Below are 17,354 nucleotides of genomic sequence, written 5' to 3' on the forward strand. Positions count from 1 at the left end.
ATGCTCTGTTGCTTATCTGGGTGATATGGTCACTAATGTAGCAATATATATTATCCATGTCCTGTATTGTATTGTTCTGTAAGTCACTTGTATACAATTTGTTTTTGTACTTTGTAAGGCGCTGCGGAACACTTGTGGCGCCATATAAATAAATGCTAATAATAATAATAATTACTTGCAGCACTCAGCTCCTGACATAGTGATGGAACCGGCACTGCACACAGACTGGTCCCTGGGGCCAGTTCGCATCTCTGGGACCCCCGGAGTTACTAAAAAAGGGGTTTGGGCTGTGAGGCCACACCCCCTACCCATGCCGGCTACAATCCTATCCGTACCAGGTGTCACTACGGGGAGGGGTGCCACTGTAGTGCATCATATGACTGCTAAACAATACAGAGAGCATCCCAGTGTCTAAAAATAATCTGTGCTCCCTTTAATCAATAACAATCTGTGCCTCCTTTAATCAAATAATAATAATCTTTGCCCCCTTTAAACTCACCAGTGTCTTATGTCAGCAGTGTTGCTCGTAAGCTGCAGATGGGTCTCTTGGCAGAGGGTGACAGGTAGCGGCAGAGGGTGACAGGGGGAGGCAGAAGCTGATGGGGAGGCAGAAGGTGACAGGAGAGAGGTAGAGGGTAACGGGCAGAGAGTGACGGGGAGGGAGAGAGGGTGACGGGGAGAGAGAGAGAGGGTAATTGAGAGGCAGAGAGTGATGGAAAGAAAGTGATGGGCAGAGGATGATATGGAGGGGCAGAGAGTGATGGGCAGAGAGAGTAATGAGAGGCAGTGGGTGATGGGGAGAGCCAGAGGGTGATGGGGAGAGGCATAGAATGATGAGCAGTGGGTGATATGGAGAGGCAGAGGGTGATGGGCAGAGGGTAACAAGGAGAGGCAGTGGGTGATGGGGAGAGGTAGAGGGTGATGATGGCAGTCGCAGTGGGTGACAGGAAGAGGCAGAAGGTGATGGTCAAAAGGTGAAGGGGAGAGGCAGAGGGTGATGGACAGAGGGCGACAGGGAGAGGTAGAAAGTGGTCTCTCCCATAATGCAGAGTGGGCGGGCCCAGGAGGACAGAGGGTTGATGGCTGCGGCGGGAGCAGGAACGGGGATTCAGGTAAGTGTTTTTTTTTCTTTTTTTTAATGTGTGTGTCTGCTGGGGGGGGGCACCACTGCTGGCTACTGGGGGCACTGCATCGGGGGGGGACCATTACTGGGGACCACTACTTGGGGCACTGCATTGGGGGGGACCACTACTGGGGACTACTACTGGGGGCACTGCATCAGAGGGGACTACTACTGGGGGCACTATATAAAGGGCACTGTATAGGGGGGACTACTACTGGGGGCACTAAATAAGTGGCTTACTACTGTGGGCACTGCACAGGACGGACCACTACAGGGCGCACTGAAAATGGACAACCACTACAGGGGGCACTGCATGGGGGGGATAACTACTGGGGGCTTGCATAAGGGGGACAACTACTGGTAGTCCTGTATAAGGGGCACTACTGGGGGCCTGCATAAGGGGGATCACTCCTGGGGGAACTGCATATGGGGTATCACTACTGGGGGCACAGTTTAAGGGGAGCTAATGGGGGCTGCATAAGGGGAAGCACTGTGTAAGGGGCACTGCATATGGGGGATCACTACTGGGGGCCTGCATAAGGGGAACCACTACTGGGGGCACTGTATTAGGGGAACTAATGGGGGGCTGCATAAGGGGGACCACTACTGGGGGTACTGTATAAAAGGCACTACTGGGGGCCGCATAAGAGGGACCACGATTGGGGACATTGCATACTGGGGGTACTGTATAAGGGGCACTACTGGGGGCCTGCATAAGGGGTACTGTATAAGGGGCACTGCATTAAGGTGCATATGGAAAGAAATGTTCCCAGTAACAAGAAAGGGGTGTGTGTCATGTTGACACGCTCCCATTTTTCAGTGGCCACGCCCCTTGTGACCATGCCCATAGAGGGGGAGGGGGCTACATTTTTCAATTTGCCCTGGGCTCCAAATAACCTAGTTACGCCACTGGTCATGATGATCTGATCAGTGGTGGAGGGCCTGGCAGGTCCCTTACTCCCCAGAGGCAACAATGCGGCGCACCTGCTACACCGGCTGTAGTTCCACACCTGATCCTAATATATATTGGTTTTGTTATTTTATGTTTTGGAACTGATTTAGAGTTGGGTGCAAGTTGTGCTTAGATGCAGCAGAATAAGTTATGTTGTACTGCAAAGGGTGCAAATGCTTTATTTGCACGCAAGGCTGATACTACAGGTTATTGCATGCTATACATAATGGCCTGCACTGTTTATCATACTACATATTTACAGTTGGGCTATGTTGTGGGTGAGTAGGCAGAATTGCTGTTGAGCATACTCAGAGATCCGTCTGATTTGCTTCTAGCAATATTATGCTGGGTGATTTGCCTCTAACAAGATTATGCTGGGGGAAGTCTTGGTAGCTTTTTAACCATTATACTAGTGGATCTATCCACCAGCAGCATGGAGAATGGAAAGGACACCAAAGGGGGCAATAGGATACACCTTTGTGGAGTATATAGTTATTTTTCAGCTTCATCCACCATTTTGGGACTTGGAATGGGCTGCAGTTAGGAAGCCGACGGTTGAAATGCCGACCGCCGGCTTCACGACTCTCAAAACCCAATAGGGTACTAATGACAGGCGTCGAAATCCCGACGCCTGTCATTAGACTTACGCTGGGAGCCTGACGCCCAAAGGTAAGCCGGGCGCGGACAGCCGTGGGGGGGAGGGTTAGGTTTCAGAGCTCCAGGGGTGACTTAGGGTTAGGCACCCCCCTGAGAGGGTTAGGCAAGGGAAAGGGGGCATTAGGGTTAGGCACCCCGGTGGGAGGTTAGGGTTAGACACCCCGCAGGGAGACTTAGGCTTAGGCTGCAGGGACGGGGGGGTAAGGTTTAGGCACTTAGCGGGGGGTTAGGGTTAGGCACTAGGGGGGGAGGTTAGGGTTAGGCACCCGTAAGGGATGGTTAGGGTTAGGGGGGTGTAGGGTTAGCGATACTTACCTAAATCCACTGTCGGGATCTTCACCCCTTCCAGGCTTCCAGCGGTGGTAATATATACTGATTCCCTTGGAATATACTGTAACATATTTTACCTTATTGGATTCCTGGTCAGACTTCATGGTCTCTGCAATATATTTGACTCCTTCTATCGCGCTCTTCACGTCAGGGTTCTTTAAGATCGGGGACTGGTAGGTCACAGCGGCAGGTCCCAGTTTTCCCGAAATTTCCGATATATCAATGTCTTCTGCAAAAATCTTCTGCCCTTGTTTTTCTTGCGAAGGACGTTTCATTGTAGAGAAGAACATCAGGTTTGGGATGGTGTCAATAAATATCTGAATAAATGAAAGAGTAGCAACTATTATTTTGCCATCAGTGTATAAAATACTAACATGACCCACTCTATTGGAAATCTACACAGTAACAAGTGAAACAGGCACCTGTCCTTGTTTTCATTTTAATAATCAAACTAATTAATACTCTGATGGTTTGGTAATACCTAGAAGTAAGACTGTTTGCAGCCCTACAGCTTTTTATTATTAAGTCCCTCTCTCAGATCACAACCTTATCACCTGCACACTCTCCTCCATTACATCAACATCATTGAAATCAACCAAACCTAAACCTAAAACCCGTAGAAATATTAATGCCATTAACCTTCAACAACTATCTATCTCACTACAACAACTATCACCAATTTCTACATTCACTTCTCCTGAGACTGCTGCATCACACCTAAACCAGATTCTAGAAAAAGCACTCGATGAAGTAGCTCCAGCTACCCATCACACACCACGTAGAGTTAGACGTCAACCGTGGCAATCTAGCTTAACAAGGCATCTTCAAAAATTCTTGCGTAAAGTTGAACGTCAGTGCCGAAAGTCTCATACTCCAAGTGACTTCCTCACATACAAGACTATCTACAATTCTTATCATACTGCTCTGGACACTGCCAAACAAACATATTTCCAATCTCTGCTCAAGCTTCTAACCCCAAGTGACTTTTTAATACATTTAAACTGCTTCTTACCCCTCCATCACCCAAACCACCTGCTACTATCTGTGCACAAGATCTTGCTTCCTATTTTAGGGACAAGATTGATAAGATCCGAAATGAAATGGTAGGCTCTTCCTCAGCTAGTGACCTGCTCAATTCCCTACCTGAACTCTCTGGCACATTCTCTTCATTTGATCTCACAAATGAAGATGAAGTATCTACACTCTTCTCATCCTCCTACTCTATTACCTCTCCTCTAGATCCTATACCCTCACAAATCAGTAAAGCTCTGTCTCCTGTGCTTATCCCAACCCTAACTAAAATCTGTAATCTCTCTCTCTCTACTGGCAACTTTCCATCACTGTTCAAGCACGCAGTGATTACTCCCATTCTGAAAAAACAAAATTCTGACCCTAATACGCTCTCAAATTACCGTCCTATCTCCCAGGTCCCTTGCCCCTCGAAGCTATTTGAGAGACTTGTCTACACCCGCCTCACACACTTTCTTAACGCACACAATTTATTGGACCCACTTCAGTCCGGCTTTCGTTCCCAACACTCCATAAAGACAGCAGTGACTAAAGGCCCCCATACATCAGAGATTGATTGCAGCAATTGTGCAATTTGCAATCGATTGTGTATAACAATCTTTCCCTTTTTCAATCGATTGCAGATTGCAGGATTGACACAATCGATTGAAAAAGGGAAAGATTTTTATACACAATCGATTGTAAATTGCACGATTGCTGCAATCAATCTCTGATGTATGGGGGCCTTAAGGTAGTAAATGATCTTGTCACTGCCAAGGCTAAAGGCCATTACTCACTCCTAATTCTTCTAGATCTCTCTGCTGCTTTTGACACTGTTGACCACTCTCTTCTCATACAAACACTGCAATCCCTAGGTCTTAAGGACACAGCTCTTTCTTGGTTTTCTTCCTACCTATCTGATCGCTCTTTTACTGTTTGTTTTTCTGATTCTGCCTCATCTTCGCTACCTCTATCAGTTGGAGCACCGCAAGGCTCTGTCTTAGGTCCTCTGCTATTCTCAATCTATACCACCTCTCTTGGCAAACTAATCAGCTGTTTTGGATTTCAGTACCATCTGTATGCGGATGATACTCAAATCTACCTATCCTCTCCAGATTTATCTCCATCTGTATTGGTCTGTGTCACTGAATGTCATTCTGCCATTTCATCTTGGATGTCATCTCGCCACCTGAAACTTAATATTTCTAAAACAGAATTAATTATATTTCCACCGGCCAATAACAGTTACCAACCTGATCTCTCTATCACTGTTGATACTTCGACCATCCACCCCACCCCACCCCACCCCACAAGCTCGCTGCCTTGGTGTCATCCTTGACTCTGAACTGTCCTTTGTTCCCCACATTCAATCTGTCTCAAAATCATGTTACATACATGTAAAAAACATATTCAAAATTCGACCATATCTCACACAAGACACTGCAAAAACTCTAATCCATGCACTCTTTATTTCCCGCATTGACTATTGCAATAGCCTCCTTACTGGTCTTCCCAAAAACAGGCTATCACCATTACAATCCATTATGAATGCAGCTGCAAGGCTTATCTTCCTTGCGAAATGTTCTTCTTCTGCTGCCTAGCTCTGTCAGTCCCTACATTGGTTGCCGGTTTTCTACCGTATTCAATACAAAACACTTTCACTTACACATAAGGCTATTAACCAAACCACACCAACATACATCTCTTCACTCATCTCAAAAACCCAACCCGACCTCTCCACTCAGCACAAGATCTGCGTCTCTCATCCCCATGCATTACTTGCTCCCATTCACGGTTACAGAACTTTCTTCGCCCTGCACCCACTCTATGGAATGAACTATCTCGCACAATAAGACTTTCCTCTAGTTTTCAATCCTTCAAGCGTTCCCTGAAAACTCACCTCTTCAGGCAAGCTTATCAGATTCCAGAACCTCCCACATAACCTTCATAGCTTCCATATCTAATTACATCCCCTTTTACAGTCCACACACAATCTCACACATTGTCTTTCTCTCACATCCTCATGACATTTGGTCGACATTCCTGTGTGACTGGATCATGCAGCCAACCAAGAAACTGTGCATTCTGGCTGGACCTTGTGTATCAATGCCTATTTCCCTTTAGATTGTAAGCTTGCGTGCAGGGCCTTCCTACCTATATATCTGTCTGTTATTACCAGGGGCTGGCTGGCAACTTTTGGCCTGGGGGGCAGACACAAGTAAGTGGCCCGATTTCTCCACCAGCGCATTGCAATGGAGAAAAGACACATGATAATAGCCTCTGTAAGTAAGCTGTGTCTATAAATAAATGCTAATAATAATAATAATGTGGGTGTGCTTTAAATAATGTAGAGAGGTTTGCAGTGACAGCCAGATTAGGAAGCATCGCAGTGACTGCCATATAATACAGAGAGGTTCGTAGGGACCATCAGATCAGGGAGTGTCGCAGTGACTGCCATATAATGCAGAGAGAGGTTTGCAGTAACCATCAGATCAGGGAGTGTCGCAGTGACTGCCATATAATGCAGAGAGGGTCGCAGGGACCATCAGATCAGGGAGTGTCGCAGTGACTGCCATATAATATTTAGAGGTTCGCAGGGACCATCAGATCAGGGAGTGTCGCAGTGACTGCCATATAATGCAGAGAGGTTTGCAGTAACCATCAGATCAGGGAGTGTCGCAGTGACTGCCATATAATGCAGAGAGGTTCGCAGGGACCATCAGATCAGGGAGTGTCGCAGTGACTGCCATATAATGCAGAGAGGTTCGCAGGGACCATCAGATCAGGGAGTGTCGCAGTGACTGCCATATAATGCAGAGAGGTTCGCAGGGACCATCAGATCAGGGAATGTCGCAGTGACTGCCATATAATGCAGAGAGGTTCGCAGGGACCATCAGATCAGGGAGTGTCGCAGTGACTGCCATATAATGCAGAGAGGTTCTCAGTGACCACCTGACAGTAATCACCAGATTATGCAGAAATCATCAGTGACCCACATATAACACAGGTATTATGAATATACAGTAGCCCTCACACACAATAATAATACCCCCCCCACATTCACACACATTATTACATCACCCCCAGCACCAACAGTATTAAAACACCCCATCTCCCCAAAGATAAAAATAACTACAGCCCCCCATTGCATAAGTATTCCAACACCCCCCTTCCCTCTCAAATGTCATTTAAACATGTACACCTCCACTGGCACTTACCTGCCTGGAAGGCTGCTCTGTCTCTGGTCCCTACGGAGCTCCAGGGTACAGGAAGAGATCACACAGACAGGATAGACCAGTGAAGGGGCGGAGACTCGTGGTGAGGGGGCGGGGTCTTCAGCAGGGACAGGAGGTGATGGATTAATATAGTCAGTCAGGGTAGGAGAGGGGGTGGGGCCTTCCGGTGAGGGGCCTTAGCCGGGTAGAGGAAGGAGCCCGAGGGAAGGGACAGAGGACACAGAGGTAGGTGCACAGCCCCTGCAGCGGAGCGGCCTCGGAAGGAGCGCTGCTCAGTGTGCAGCCACAAGCTACATAGGGTGACAGACAGCCGGGTAACAGGCAGAGAATGCTGCCCAGCCGCGCTGATGCTGCTATAGTCGGAGCGACTGAGAGCACTTTCTGCCTGTCACCCGGCCGTCAGTCATATGATACCGGCCCTCACTGAGGCAAAAGTCTACCGGCCCGGGGGGCATATGGCACCCTGCCCCCCGGCCCAGCCCGCCACTGGTTATTACCCAGTTTTGTTCTATTAATGTTCAAATTGTAAAGCGCAATGGAATATGCTGCGCTATATAAGAATCTGTTAATAAATAATAAAATAAAAATAAATGTTCATGTAGAAAGCACCAACATATTTTGCAGCTCAGCGTAGTCTACATTTACATCAATAACAAAACAGGGAGTGAGAGAGAGCCCTGCATGAAATAACTTACTTTGTAAATGCAATGAGGCAATGATAAAAAGGTGCAAGTGGTTTTTTTGCGCAATGTTGAGGGGCAAGGTGGGCCGGTCTCATGTTAAATGAGTGTGACTGGGACCAGGCAATTATGCAGACTGCTGGGCATGTTGCTACCGGGAAAAGGCGTTATTTTTTATTATTTATAGTGTGTAAATATTTTTTTCCCGCCTTCCTCTCTTAGGGGTCTATGTACTAAGCCTTGGAGAGAGATAAAGTGGACGGAGTTAAAGTATCAACTAATCAGCTCCTAACTGTCAATTTACAGGCTGTGGGCCTGATTCAGACCCGGTCGCTATTTGCGTCCGCTCGCTGGCTAAAAGCAGCTGGCCATTTAAGTCATGCTCTCGCACTGCGCCGCATAAAGCCGCCCACTAAGTATTAGCGAGCGGCCGCACTATGCGCTCGCACCTGTATAAAGACGCCCCTTTGCCACTCGCAACACACGTCATCTCCGGCAGTTGCAGGATTAATCGGGAACATCGAGAGCCATCGGAGCTGCTCGCAGCACTTGTGGTAGCCTTTTCCCACCACAACATTGCGAACAGTTCAGGCTAAAATACAACCCAGTCACGTGTGTAATGACGCTACTTTGCTAATTATGCACACCCATTAAACGCCGTTCTGACGGTCGGACACGCCTGCGTTCGCACATCCACACCCCTGTTCACAAGCACCTTCCCCTGTTACCACCCACAAACGGCACAATCTGTCACTCAAAGTAACGGCCCGACTGCGGGCTACGGGCGAGCACTTTCCCATTGCACTGACTGGTTCGCGCATGCGCATTATACGCATGCGCAGTTTGCGAAAAATCGCTCAAAGCGAGCAGGTGCAGCATAACGTCCGGGTCTGAATCAGGCCCTGTGTTTAAAATGACAGTTAGGAACTGATTGGGTAGTACTTTATCTCCCTCCAAGGCTTAGTACATAGACATGTTATTTTTGAAGTAATACCCCCTTCTTTGGCAGACCCTCCCTCTCACAGGCCATAGCAGAACCCTCCTTTCTTTGCTCTACAGGCCCCACAATTGCCTCTCTATGGTAAGAGCAGCATGTCCTGTGTGGCAGCACCTAGAAGTAGAGGTGAACTGGTATTTAATCAGTTTCGCTGTGACTAAATATCACGGAGATCAACAGTGGGGAAGGAGTATAACTGAGGGGGCGGAGTATTATTGAGGAGGCGAAGTATTATTGAGGGGGCGGAGTATAAATGAGTGGAATTAATATCGAGAATGAAGGAGTGATTAGTATGAGTGAGTTACGTATTGACGGTGAAGGGGTTACTATTGATGATTGGGCTTGATTATGTGGGCGACGGGGCTAATGATCTTAATGGGGTTAATAATGCAGAGGCTGAGGGAGGTAAATATTGAGAGGGTTAATGAATATGCATAAAATGGATTATGAATGAAACTGAATATGTAATGATAGGGATAAGGAAGTTAATGGTTTTAAAAGGTTTATTGATATTAGAGTAATTGATTTGCTCAGACTGAAGGAGTTAATGTTAATGAGGAGGAGGTTAATGAAATCTGAGGTGGATGATGATGGAGTTAATAAGTGTAAGGGATCATGTCAGGCTAAAAATTCCCAACCAGCCCCTGACAACGCACCAGCTATACAGTATGTGTTCCCACATGGATGTACTTTTTCATGTGGTCAGATCCATATGGAACTCCCACCCACCTAGTTCTTGTGAGTAATCATAAATAAGGTGCAATATGAGAAGGATAATGTATAGTGAACAATGGCCCTGATTCAGAGCCGGACGCTCTGACCAGAGCGCTCGCTCTGAATCAGGGCCCTCCTCCATTAAAATGGAGCGTCCTCCTGGATGCTCGTATAGCTTTGGGTCACCACCCACAGCATATACGAGCGTCCAACAAGATGGTTGCGATGGTCTTGACCATCGCGACCATCGGACTTGCGAGTGAAACCCTGTGGTCGGGTTTCTCAACCACAAGCCCTGGAGTGATTTTGGCTCTATCAGAGCCAAAATCATTCCCACTGACATCACTAGTGATGTCTGTGGGGCCGGCTTCAGACGGTAGGCGTTCCCATGGGAACGCCTCCGTCTGGCAGGCACGCCCCCGGCACGCCCACCAAAGGGGGCGTGCTGTCAATCAACATCGAGAGCACGCCCCCTTTTTTGCGAGACCCGGAGCGATGGAAAGTCCTTCGCTTGCCGGGTTTCCAGCATGCGCACGACGGAGCTCCCTCCGTCATGCGCATGCGCAGTGGGGAACATCGACCCACTTGCGAGCGTACTGCCACTCGCGAGTGGGTCTGAATGACCCCCAATGAGTGCTATTGTTGGAAGAGGGCATGCATAATACTCATCTGGTACTTTCCCCTTCTCCTTCAAGCATGCTGTCCTCACACCCATCATCCAAAACCCCTCTATAAACCCAGACTCTCTCCCCAACCACTGCCCTATCTCTCTTCTTCCCTTTGCCTCTAAGAATCTTGAGAGAGTTTTCTATAGGTGCCTCATCATTTACCTCTCCTTCCTTCACTCCACAGAACCGACCCTCACTAAAGTCACTAATAATCTTCTTATTGCTAAATCCAAAGGTCAGTTCCCACTTCTCCTCTTGTACCTATCTGCTGCCTTTGATACTGTGGGCCACCTTCTCCTTTAGACACTCCAGTCCTTCATTGTCCTCTTCTGACTCCACCTCCCTTCATTTTCAACTACCTGTTGGTGTTCGCCAAACTTCTGTTCTTGGCCCCCTTCTTTTCTCATCTCCGTCTTTGATGATCTCATCAGCTCCTTTGACCTCCAATATTACCTTTGTGCGGATGACACTGCCCTGACCTCTCTCCTGCCGCCCTCTCTCGTATCTCTGTCTTTCTACCATGTCCTCCAGGATACCCCAGAAATTTCTCAAAATCAATAGATTTAAAACCGAATATCACGTCTATTACCTAAGTCCACTGCCTGGACGTGATCCTTAACTCCTCCCTCTCTTTCATACATTTTCATACCTTACATTTAGTCTACCTCACAGTACTGCCGATTCCAGCTTTGCTACATTTCTAGAATCAGATGTTTCCTCACTATGTATGCCACCAAACCTCATTCATGCACTTGTCGTTTCCCACCTAGATTACTGTAATCTCCTTTTCTCTGGACTTCCTCTCACTCTTACCTCCCCACTTCATTTATCATGAATGCTGCCGGACAGCTTATTTATCTCTCTCTCTCTGCTGTATGTCAGCCTCCCATTTGCAAATTGCTTCACTGGCTCTAAAGCCACCACATAAATCAGTTTAAAAACTCCTCTCCCTCACATATAAAGCCCTCAATCGCTCCATTCCCTCCTACATTTCCAACTTAATTTCTGTCCACACTCCCTCCTGCCCTCTCCGCCTTTCCACTGACCACCGCCTCACCTCTGCTCTGACCACCTTCACTCAATCCTGCATCCAAGATTTCTCCTATGTTGCCCTCACTCCCTTACTCAAGCAACTTTGCAAGTTTCATGTCTGTTTCCCAAAGCTGTGGAGGGTGACAAGGAGAGTAAGAGGGTGGCAGGGGCTAGCTGGTTTGAGGCAGATTCAACTTTATGGTTACAGTGTAGGGTGTCATGTTTAGGCAGGAGGAATATAAATATATGATCAAAGTGATAATCATTGTGGTTTGTTACATATTCTTAAATAAACCATTCTCTTGCTTAAACAACAAAGCTACTTCCATTGTGCACAATCACTGCTCTGCACAGTCAGGACTCTTCTGGACAGAATTTAATAATACTGGAGTTTTACACCACTTAACTCACCTTCCTCACCCAGGGGGGCATTGTATGAGTACTTGGGGATCGGTGATGAGTGTTAATTACGATGACTGTAATAATGATAGATGCTATAACGAACACCATTGTAAATAACATGTATTTCCCAATCAGCGGCACGGCACTTGATGTTGAAGGGATCAGCTCAACAATGACCAGAAGAAACACAGTTAGAGACAGCAGGACAGAGATGCTTAGCGTCATTTTCTCACCTACAAGACATGGGAAAGAGGCAAGAAGAATAGTAATGTTAATAATACATGAATACGGTGCACATATGTTTTAAATAACTGTGAAAAATCTGTTTTGACTAGTGAAATCAGAGAGGACATATCTCATCTATGCTAAATAGTGAATAATATAATATATCAGCAATAGAAATATCCATATAAACAGCTCTGAAAGAACTTGGTCATACCCTGGAACCACTAGTAAACAAAGTTAATAATGTATTTTACTACGGTGGCCATGTTAGGACATTAGACCTTATCTATGTCAGAGAGAAGATAAAATTAAAACATCATATTTCACATTTGTCCATATATTTTGTTTCAACATCTTCTCTACTTCATTCTGCACTTCCTCCATTAACTGTACCTCAGACAGACCCAACAAAACCCCCACCCAAGACTGTAGGAGTCACCTTTCTAAAATTATATGGGATGTTCACATTTAACCCCACCCCCTTATGACTGAAAATGCCATGTATAGACATAGGTATGCGGCAACGCAAACATTGGGGTGACCAGGGCCAAGGAGAGGTCAGATGGGCCCGATACTAAGGGGAGGGCATGGATAAGTGGGGGCATGGCTACACCCTGTTGTGTGTCCTTTGAAGAAGCTGAGCAAAATGTTGGTGGCGCGCTGAGGGGGGCATTGTCATGCCATCTTGAGGGTCATGGTTACACCTCCCCAGGATGCATGGGCAGTTTCTGTTTGAATAAAACTGTTACAAGTGCAATCCTGAACCACATACCTGTTCTAGTTCTTAATTAGATCTGGTTGGGTTCATTATCACTGACAGCTCTTTCCTCACACTGCCAAACTCTGATAAAGGGGGTCATCCAGGGGTCAGGACTTTATCAGATGGGGTACATGTACTCCACACTCATGTCCCCATATGGGGTACATGCAGTGGTGTTAGAAGGGGGGGGGCACCTGGGTGTCACCCACCGAGGGGTGAGACCGAGGTGCAGACTCCTCCTCAGTGACAAGAGCCGGGTGCTGCACTGTAGCATTAAGTGCAGCACTCAGCTCCGGCACTGCAAACAGGGCAGTCCGCACTTCCGTCTCCCCCCTTCCTCAGTAATAACTACGGGGGTTCGAGTTGCGAGGCCTTGCCCCTTCCCACGTGGCCCTGTCCCTGCCAGTGAAGCCGTGCCTCCTTTTTGTTGGCGTTGCACCCACAGCATCTCTCCCCGCACCAGGTGACACCGCGGGGAGGGACACCACTGGGTTTTAGGGGGTGGGCAGTGGTTTGTTTTTGCTGGTGGTAATCAATGGTACTTAATATCAGAACCTTTTTTGTAAAATTTTTAATTCTTCTAACTAGTTCTGGAAGCAGGAAGAAATCAGTTAAATATTTTCGGAATACAATAAAGTAAAATACTTTTCCAGTATATTGAAGCCTAGTAACTGTAGATGAGTACCGGAACCTTTTTTTCTAGTTCCAGTACCTATTTCCTCAGTACCAGTACCTTTTCTCAGTGTTGATTAACAACAGGGCAGGGGGGTGGTAATTCAGGGGCTCCCATACATAGCTACATCACCAGTGTGGTAGGCACTGTGGCATATGTGAACTTGGGTTTCTTTGTGGTATAATGTGAACTGGGGGAACTACAGTGCTTTTAACCCATTTGTAGTGCTGGTAGTCTTTACATATTATACTCTTTAATAACATTGCCAGCAGCCAGCATCTCATATTGGCAATTGTATTGTGTAGTAGCCACAAGTTAGTTTCCCTAGGGCCCTCACAAACCTTAATCCAGCTCTGCATTTTCTTATGGATAAAAAGCACTGGATGTGGGGAGTTTATGACCCCTGCAGTGTCATGTTTATGATCTTAGGGTCAGATGTGGGACTAGAGTAAGATAGAGCAAGTAACTGTGTATCTGGACAAACCATGTTGCAATACAAGGGGCATACTTGCCTACCCTCCCGATTTGGTCAGGAGCCTCCCAAAAACTGGGTGCTGCTCCCGACCTCCCGGGAAGGCAGGCAATTCTCCCGTCTGCCGCCCACCCCTCCTATCCCCCCCAGCAATAACCCCAGCCACTCCTGCAGCTTGGGGGCCGGTGACGCGAATTGCGTCATTTTGGCCCCGCCCCCTGCTTCACAATGCTTATTTTATCGGCATTGTGTAGGGGGGGCGGGGCCAAACTGACGCGATTGCGTGACTCGCCCCTGACACGCCCACAAGTGATGTCACTCACCTGGCCACTCCCCCTTGGCCCGGCCAAGCCCCCTCCCTTTCCCATCCTGCCGAACTGGCTGCTCCCTCCCGGAAGGAGCAGCCAGAAAGTCAGCAGGTATGACAAGGGGTGCTAATACAGAAAAAAAAATTGCATGTGGGTGGGGTAAATACCGGCTGCTTTTGCATGTAACCCACAGATGCTGGACAGCTTTATTTTTACACTGCAATTTAGATTTCAGTTTGGACACACCCCTCCCAAATCTTCATCTCTCTGCACATTATCCATCTGCCCCACCTGCAATGCAACATGGTGTTACCAAGATGCACAGTTACTTACTCTTTGTCACGATCCGATGCAAATGTTCCTCTGTGGAGGACGGTAAGCCGGGGGGTTCGGGTGACCTGGGAAGTGACTGGACTAGGTCTCCTAGTTGCGGCCGAACACAGGTTTGGCTAGACCTGCCCAGAGGCGCGGAGTCTAACTCACTTGGTGGTTTTCTCCAGAGACCCCTCCAATTGGGATTTGGTTTTCCACTGCACCAAGTGAGCAGGTCGCGGCCCTCTGGACAGGTACCTGGGAATGGCAGAAGACCGGAAACTATATTTAACAAAGCAAATGCTAGAGCACAGGAGGTAAACTGGATGCTTAGATATTGAAACGCTGTTTAGGGATCCTAATCACAGGCTAGCATAGGAATACTGGAAAGTGTACTGAGAATCACTAAGAAATCCAACTGCTGATTGCACAGAAAAACAGAGGCATATATTGGGAATTGCTAGATATGTTTAGAGCTGATTTGCAGAGACAAGACACAGAGCAAAGAACACAAACATGCACTGGAAAGCTATAAATGTAGGTGTTGACTGCACAAACAAGACACAGAGAGAAGTGGACACAGGCACATGTAGTAATCCCAGTCGCAGGCTAGCTTGGAAACACAGGAAAATGTACAGGAACTGCAACAGATTCTGGAGCTGATAAACAGTAAAACACAGAAGGAAGGCAAGAATAAACTGGGGAAGCTAGTAATGCTGGTACTGGACAAAGGCAATTACTAGGAGAGTGCTGGAGGTCCAGCTGTGAGCTAATTAGTACTAGCAGGTAATCTGACACCTCAGTGACACAGGGTAATAGCCACAGGAAAGCTGCAATAGAATTAGCAGCACATATACAAAGACACACAGGGAAGGGGCATGAAACACTGAAGTACTGTGAGAAAGCTAAAGTCTCAGAGTAAGGGTTAGCATGGAAGCTAATACAGGAAACTGAAAAACTGTGAGCAGGCTGAAGCAACACGCTGAAGGATTTAGCACAGAGCAACAGTGGGAGTAACACAGGCACTTGGAAAAACGAAGTTGAACAGCATCTTCCTGAAGTTCTGGGGGTGGATTTATACCCAGGGGTAGCAGATTATTGGAGCACAGAGATCATGCTACCATTGGTTAGGAGGACTGTCACATGAGAGGAACTGTCATGGCGGCGCCCATGATGGGAACTCCGATCCCCAAAACACACAGCCGACCATGGAAGTCCGCAAAAGCACCTAAGGTAGAATACTCAGCATCTCACCCATCACTGCACCAGGCGTCTGACCACAAGGAAGTCAGGGGAAGCCGGTACGGAGGTAAGAGATAGCCGATCCTAGGCTGAACCCTGACACTCTTTCTTAAGGTGGGTACTCACCTGACGCATATCTCTGCAGATCGAGTGATCTGCAGATGATGGTCATTCATACACACTGAACGGCCATCATCTGTGTCTTGCTGCGGGTCCTGGCGACCAGGGGGAGTGTCGGGGGCGTGTCCTGGCAGGCGAGGGAGCGTGTACCACCCCCTCCTCGAGGCTGCCGTTGTGTGTGTATGGGCGATCTGCAGACCGCCCGTACACACCTGCCGATGGACGCATATGTCTGCAGACATGTCTGTCCATTGGCTGTGCAGCATATCGCGGGTACACACTGCCCCACGGGCAGCAGATACATTGGCCCACAATTGATTGGCCAATGTATCTGTCAGTGTATACCCAGCTTTACTCTATTCCCAAATCTGGATCGGGCCGTTAGAAAACAAAATACACTTAGGTTATTGTTTAAGCCATTATTTATGAATGCAGCTACTGTGTTGTGCATTTTGTGTAACACTGTATTGTTTATTACTAAAATATAATTTATTATTATTTTTCCCAGTAACATTAAATCAAACCTGGAGTACTTGGTACCTGAATCAGTAGGCAGATAGAAGACTAAGCCGGTCAAAAAGGAGAAGAGCAGACAGGGAATTATGACATTCACTATGAAGTACAGAGAAAGCCGCTGCAAGACAAAGTGATAGGTGATGTCTAAGTATGGGACATCGGGGCAGCATGTGTACGTAACCCAGTGCTTCCAGCAACGATAGTCCTTCATCAACCACTCTCCACTCTCCATGAAGTTACTGAGATCTGGACGATCACTCTCCTGAAATAAATAGCACTGTATTGTGGTTACAATGAACTGTGCAGGCAATGCATTCCCAATTTTACCTCTTTTACAAACAGCTCAAGTCACCCAATTCCTGGAAAATGACATGACAACTTTTTGAACCCATTTTTTACCCAATGATATTTAGGCTATGACACAGGCCATTGTTGAGACATGATCACCTACACTATTTTGTGGCTGCTGAAGTAAAGGTACACACACTCTACAATGTAATCATACAACGTGATTGAACAGAAGTCTTTCAGAGTGTGATAGACATACCTAATCACAGTGGCGTCACAAAGGGGGGTGCGGGTCACACCTGCTTGTCACCCGCTGAGGGGTGATATCAAAGTGGCGACAGCCCTCAGTGACAGGACCCCGGTGCTGCATTGTAGCATTACGAGCAGCACTCACCTCCTGACACAGTGAGGGAGCCGGCACTCAGCTCCTGACACAGTGATCCCCGAGGGGCAGTCCGCACCTCCGGGGGGCCCCCTAGAGAGACTAAAACGAGGGGTTTGGGCCGCTTGACCATGCCCCCTACTCACAAGGCCATGCCCTCCACCCACAAGGCCATGCCCTCTTCCTTGTGAGGCCACACACCTTTTTTGCCGACGCATGGCGAAGCTGCACCTGGTGTCACCCAGTGGAGGGACGCC

At 47.6% G+C, this 17,354-nt stretch overlaps 1 protein-coding gene across 1 annotated transcript in view; it reads right to left on the bottom strand.

Moving 5' to 3' along the window:
- The window catches only part of LOC148543376 (acetylcholine receptor subunit alpha-1-B), a 34,392-nt gene that overhangs the window by 8,279 nt on the left and 8,759 nt on the right, over positions 1-17,354 (bottom strand). Inside the window, exons 6-8 of the mRNA XM_088472771.1 lie at positions 16,452-16,689; positions 11,809-12,032; positions 3,140-3,379 (exon numbers count right to left, since the gene is read on the bottom strand). Of these exons, the coding sequence (XP_088328897.1) occupies positions 3,140-3,379; positions 11,809-12,032; positions 16,452-16,689 (702 nt within the window). The remainder of the gene's footprint in view (positions 1-3,139; positions 3,380-11,808; positions 12,033-16,451; positions 16,690-17,354) is intronic.

The sequence above is a fragment of the Taudactylus pleione genome, unplaced genomic scaffold, assembly GCF_031769625.1.
Source record: "Taudactylus pleione unplaced genomic scaffold, aTauple2 ptg000004l, whole genome shotgun sequence".
NCBI lineage: Eukaryota > Metazoa > Chordata > Amphibia > Anura > Myobatrachidae > Taudactylus > Taudactylus pleione.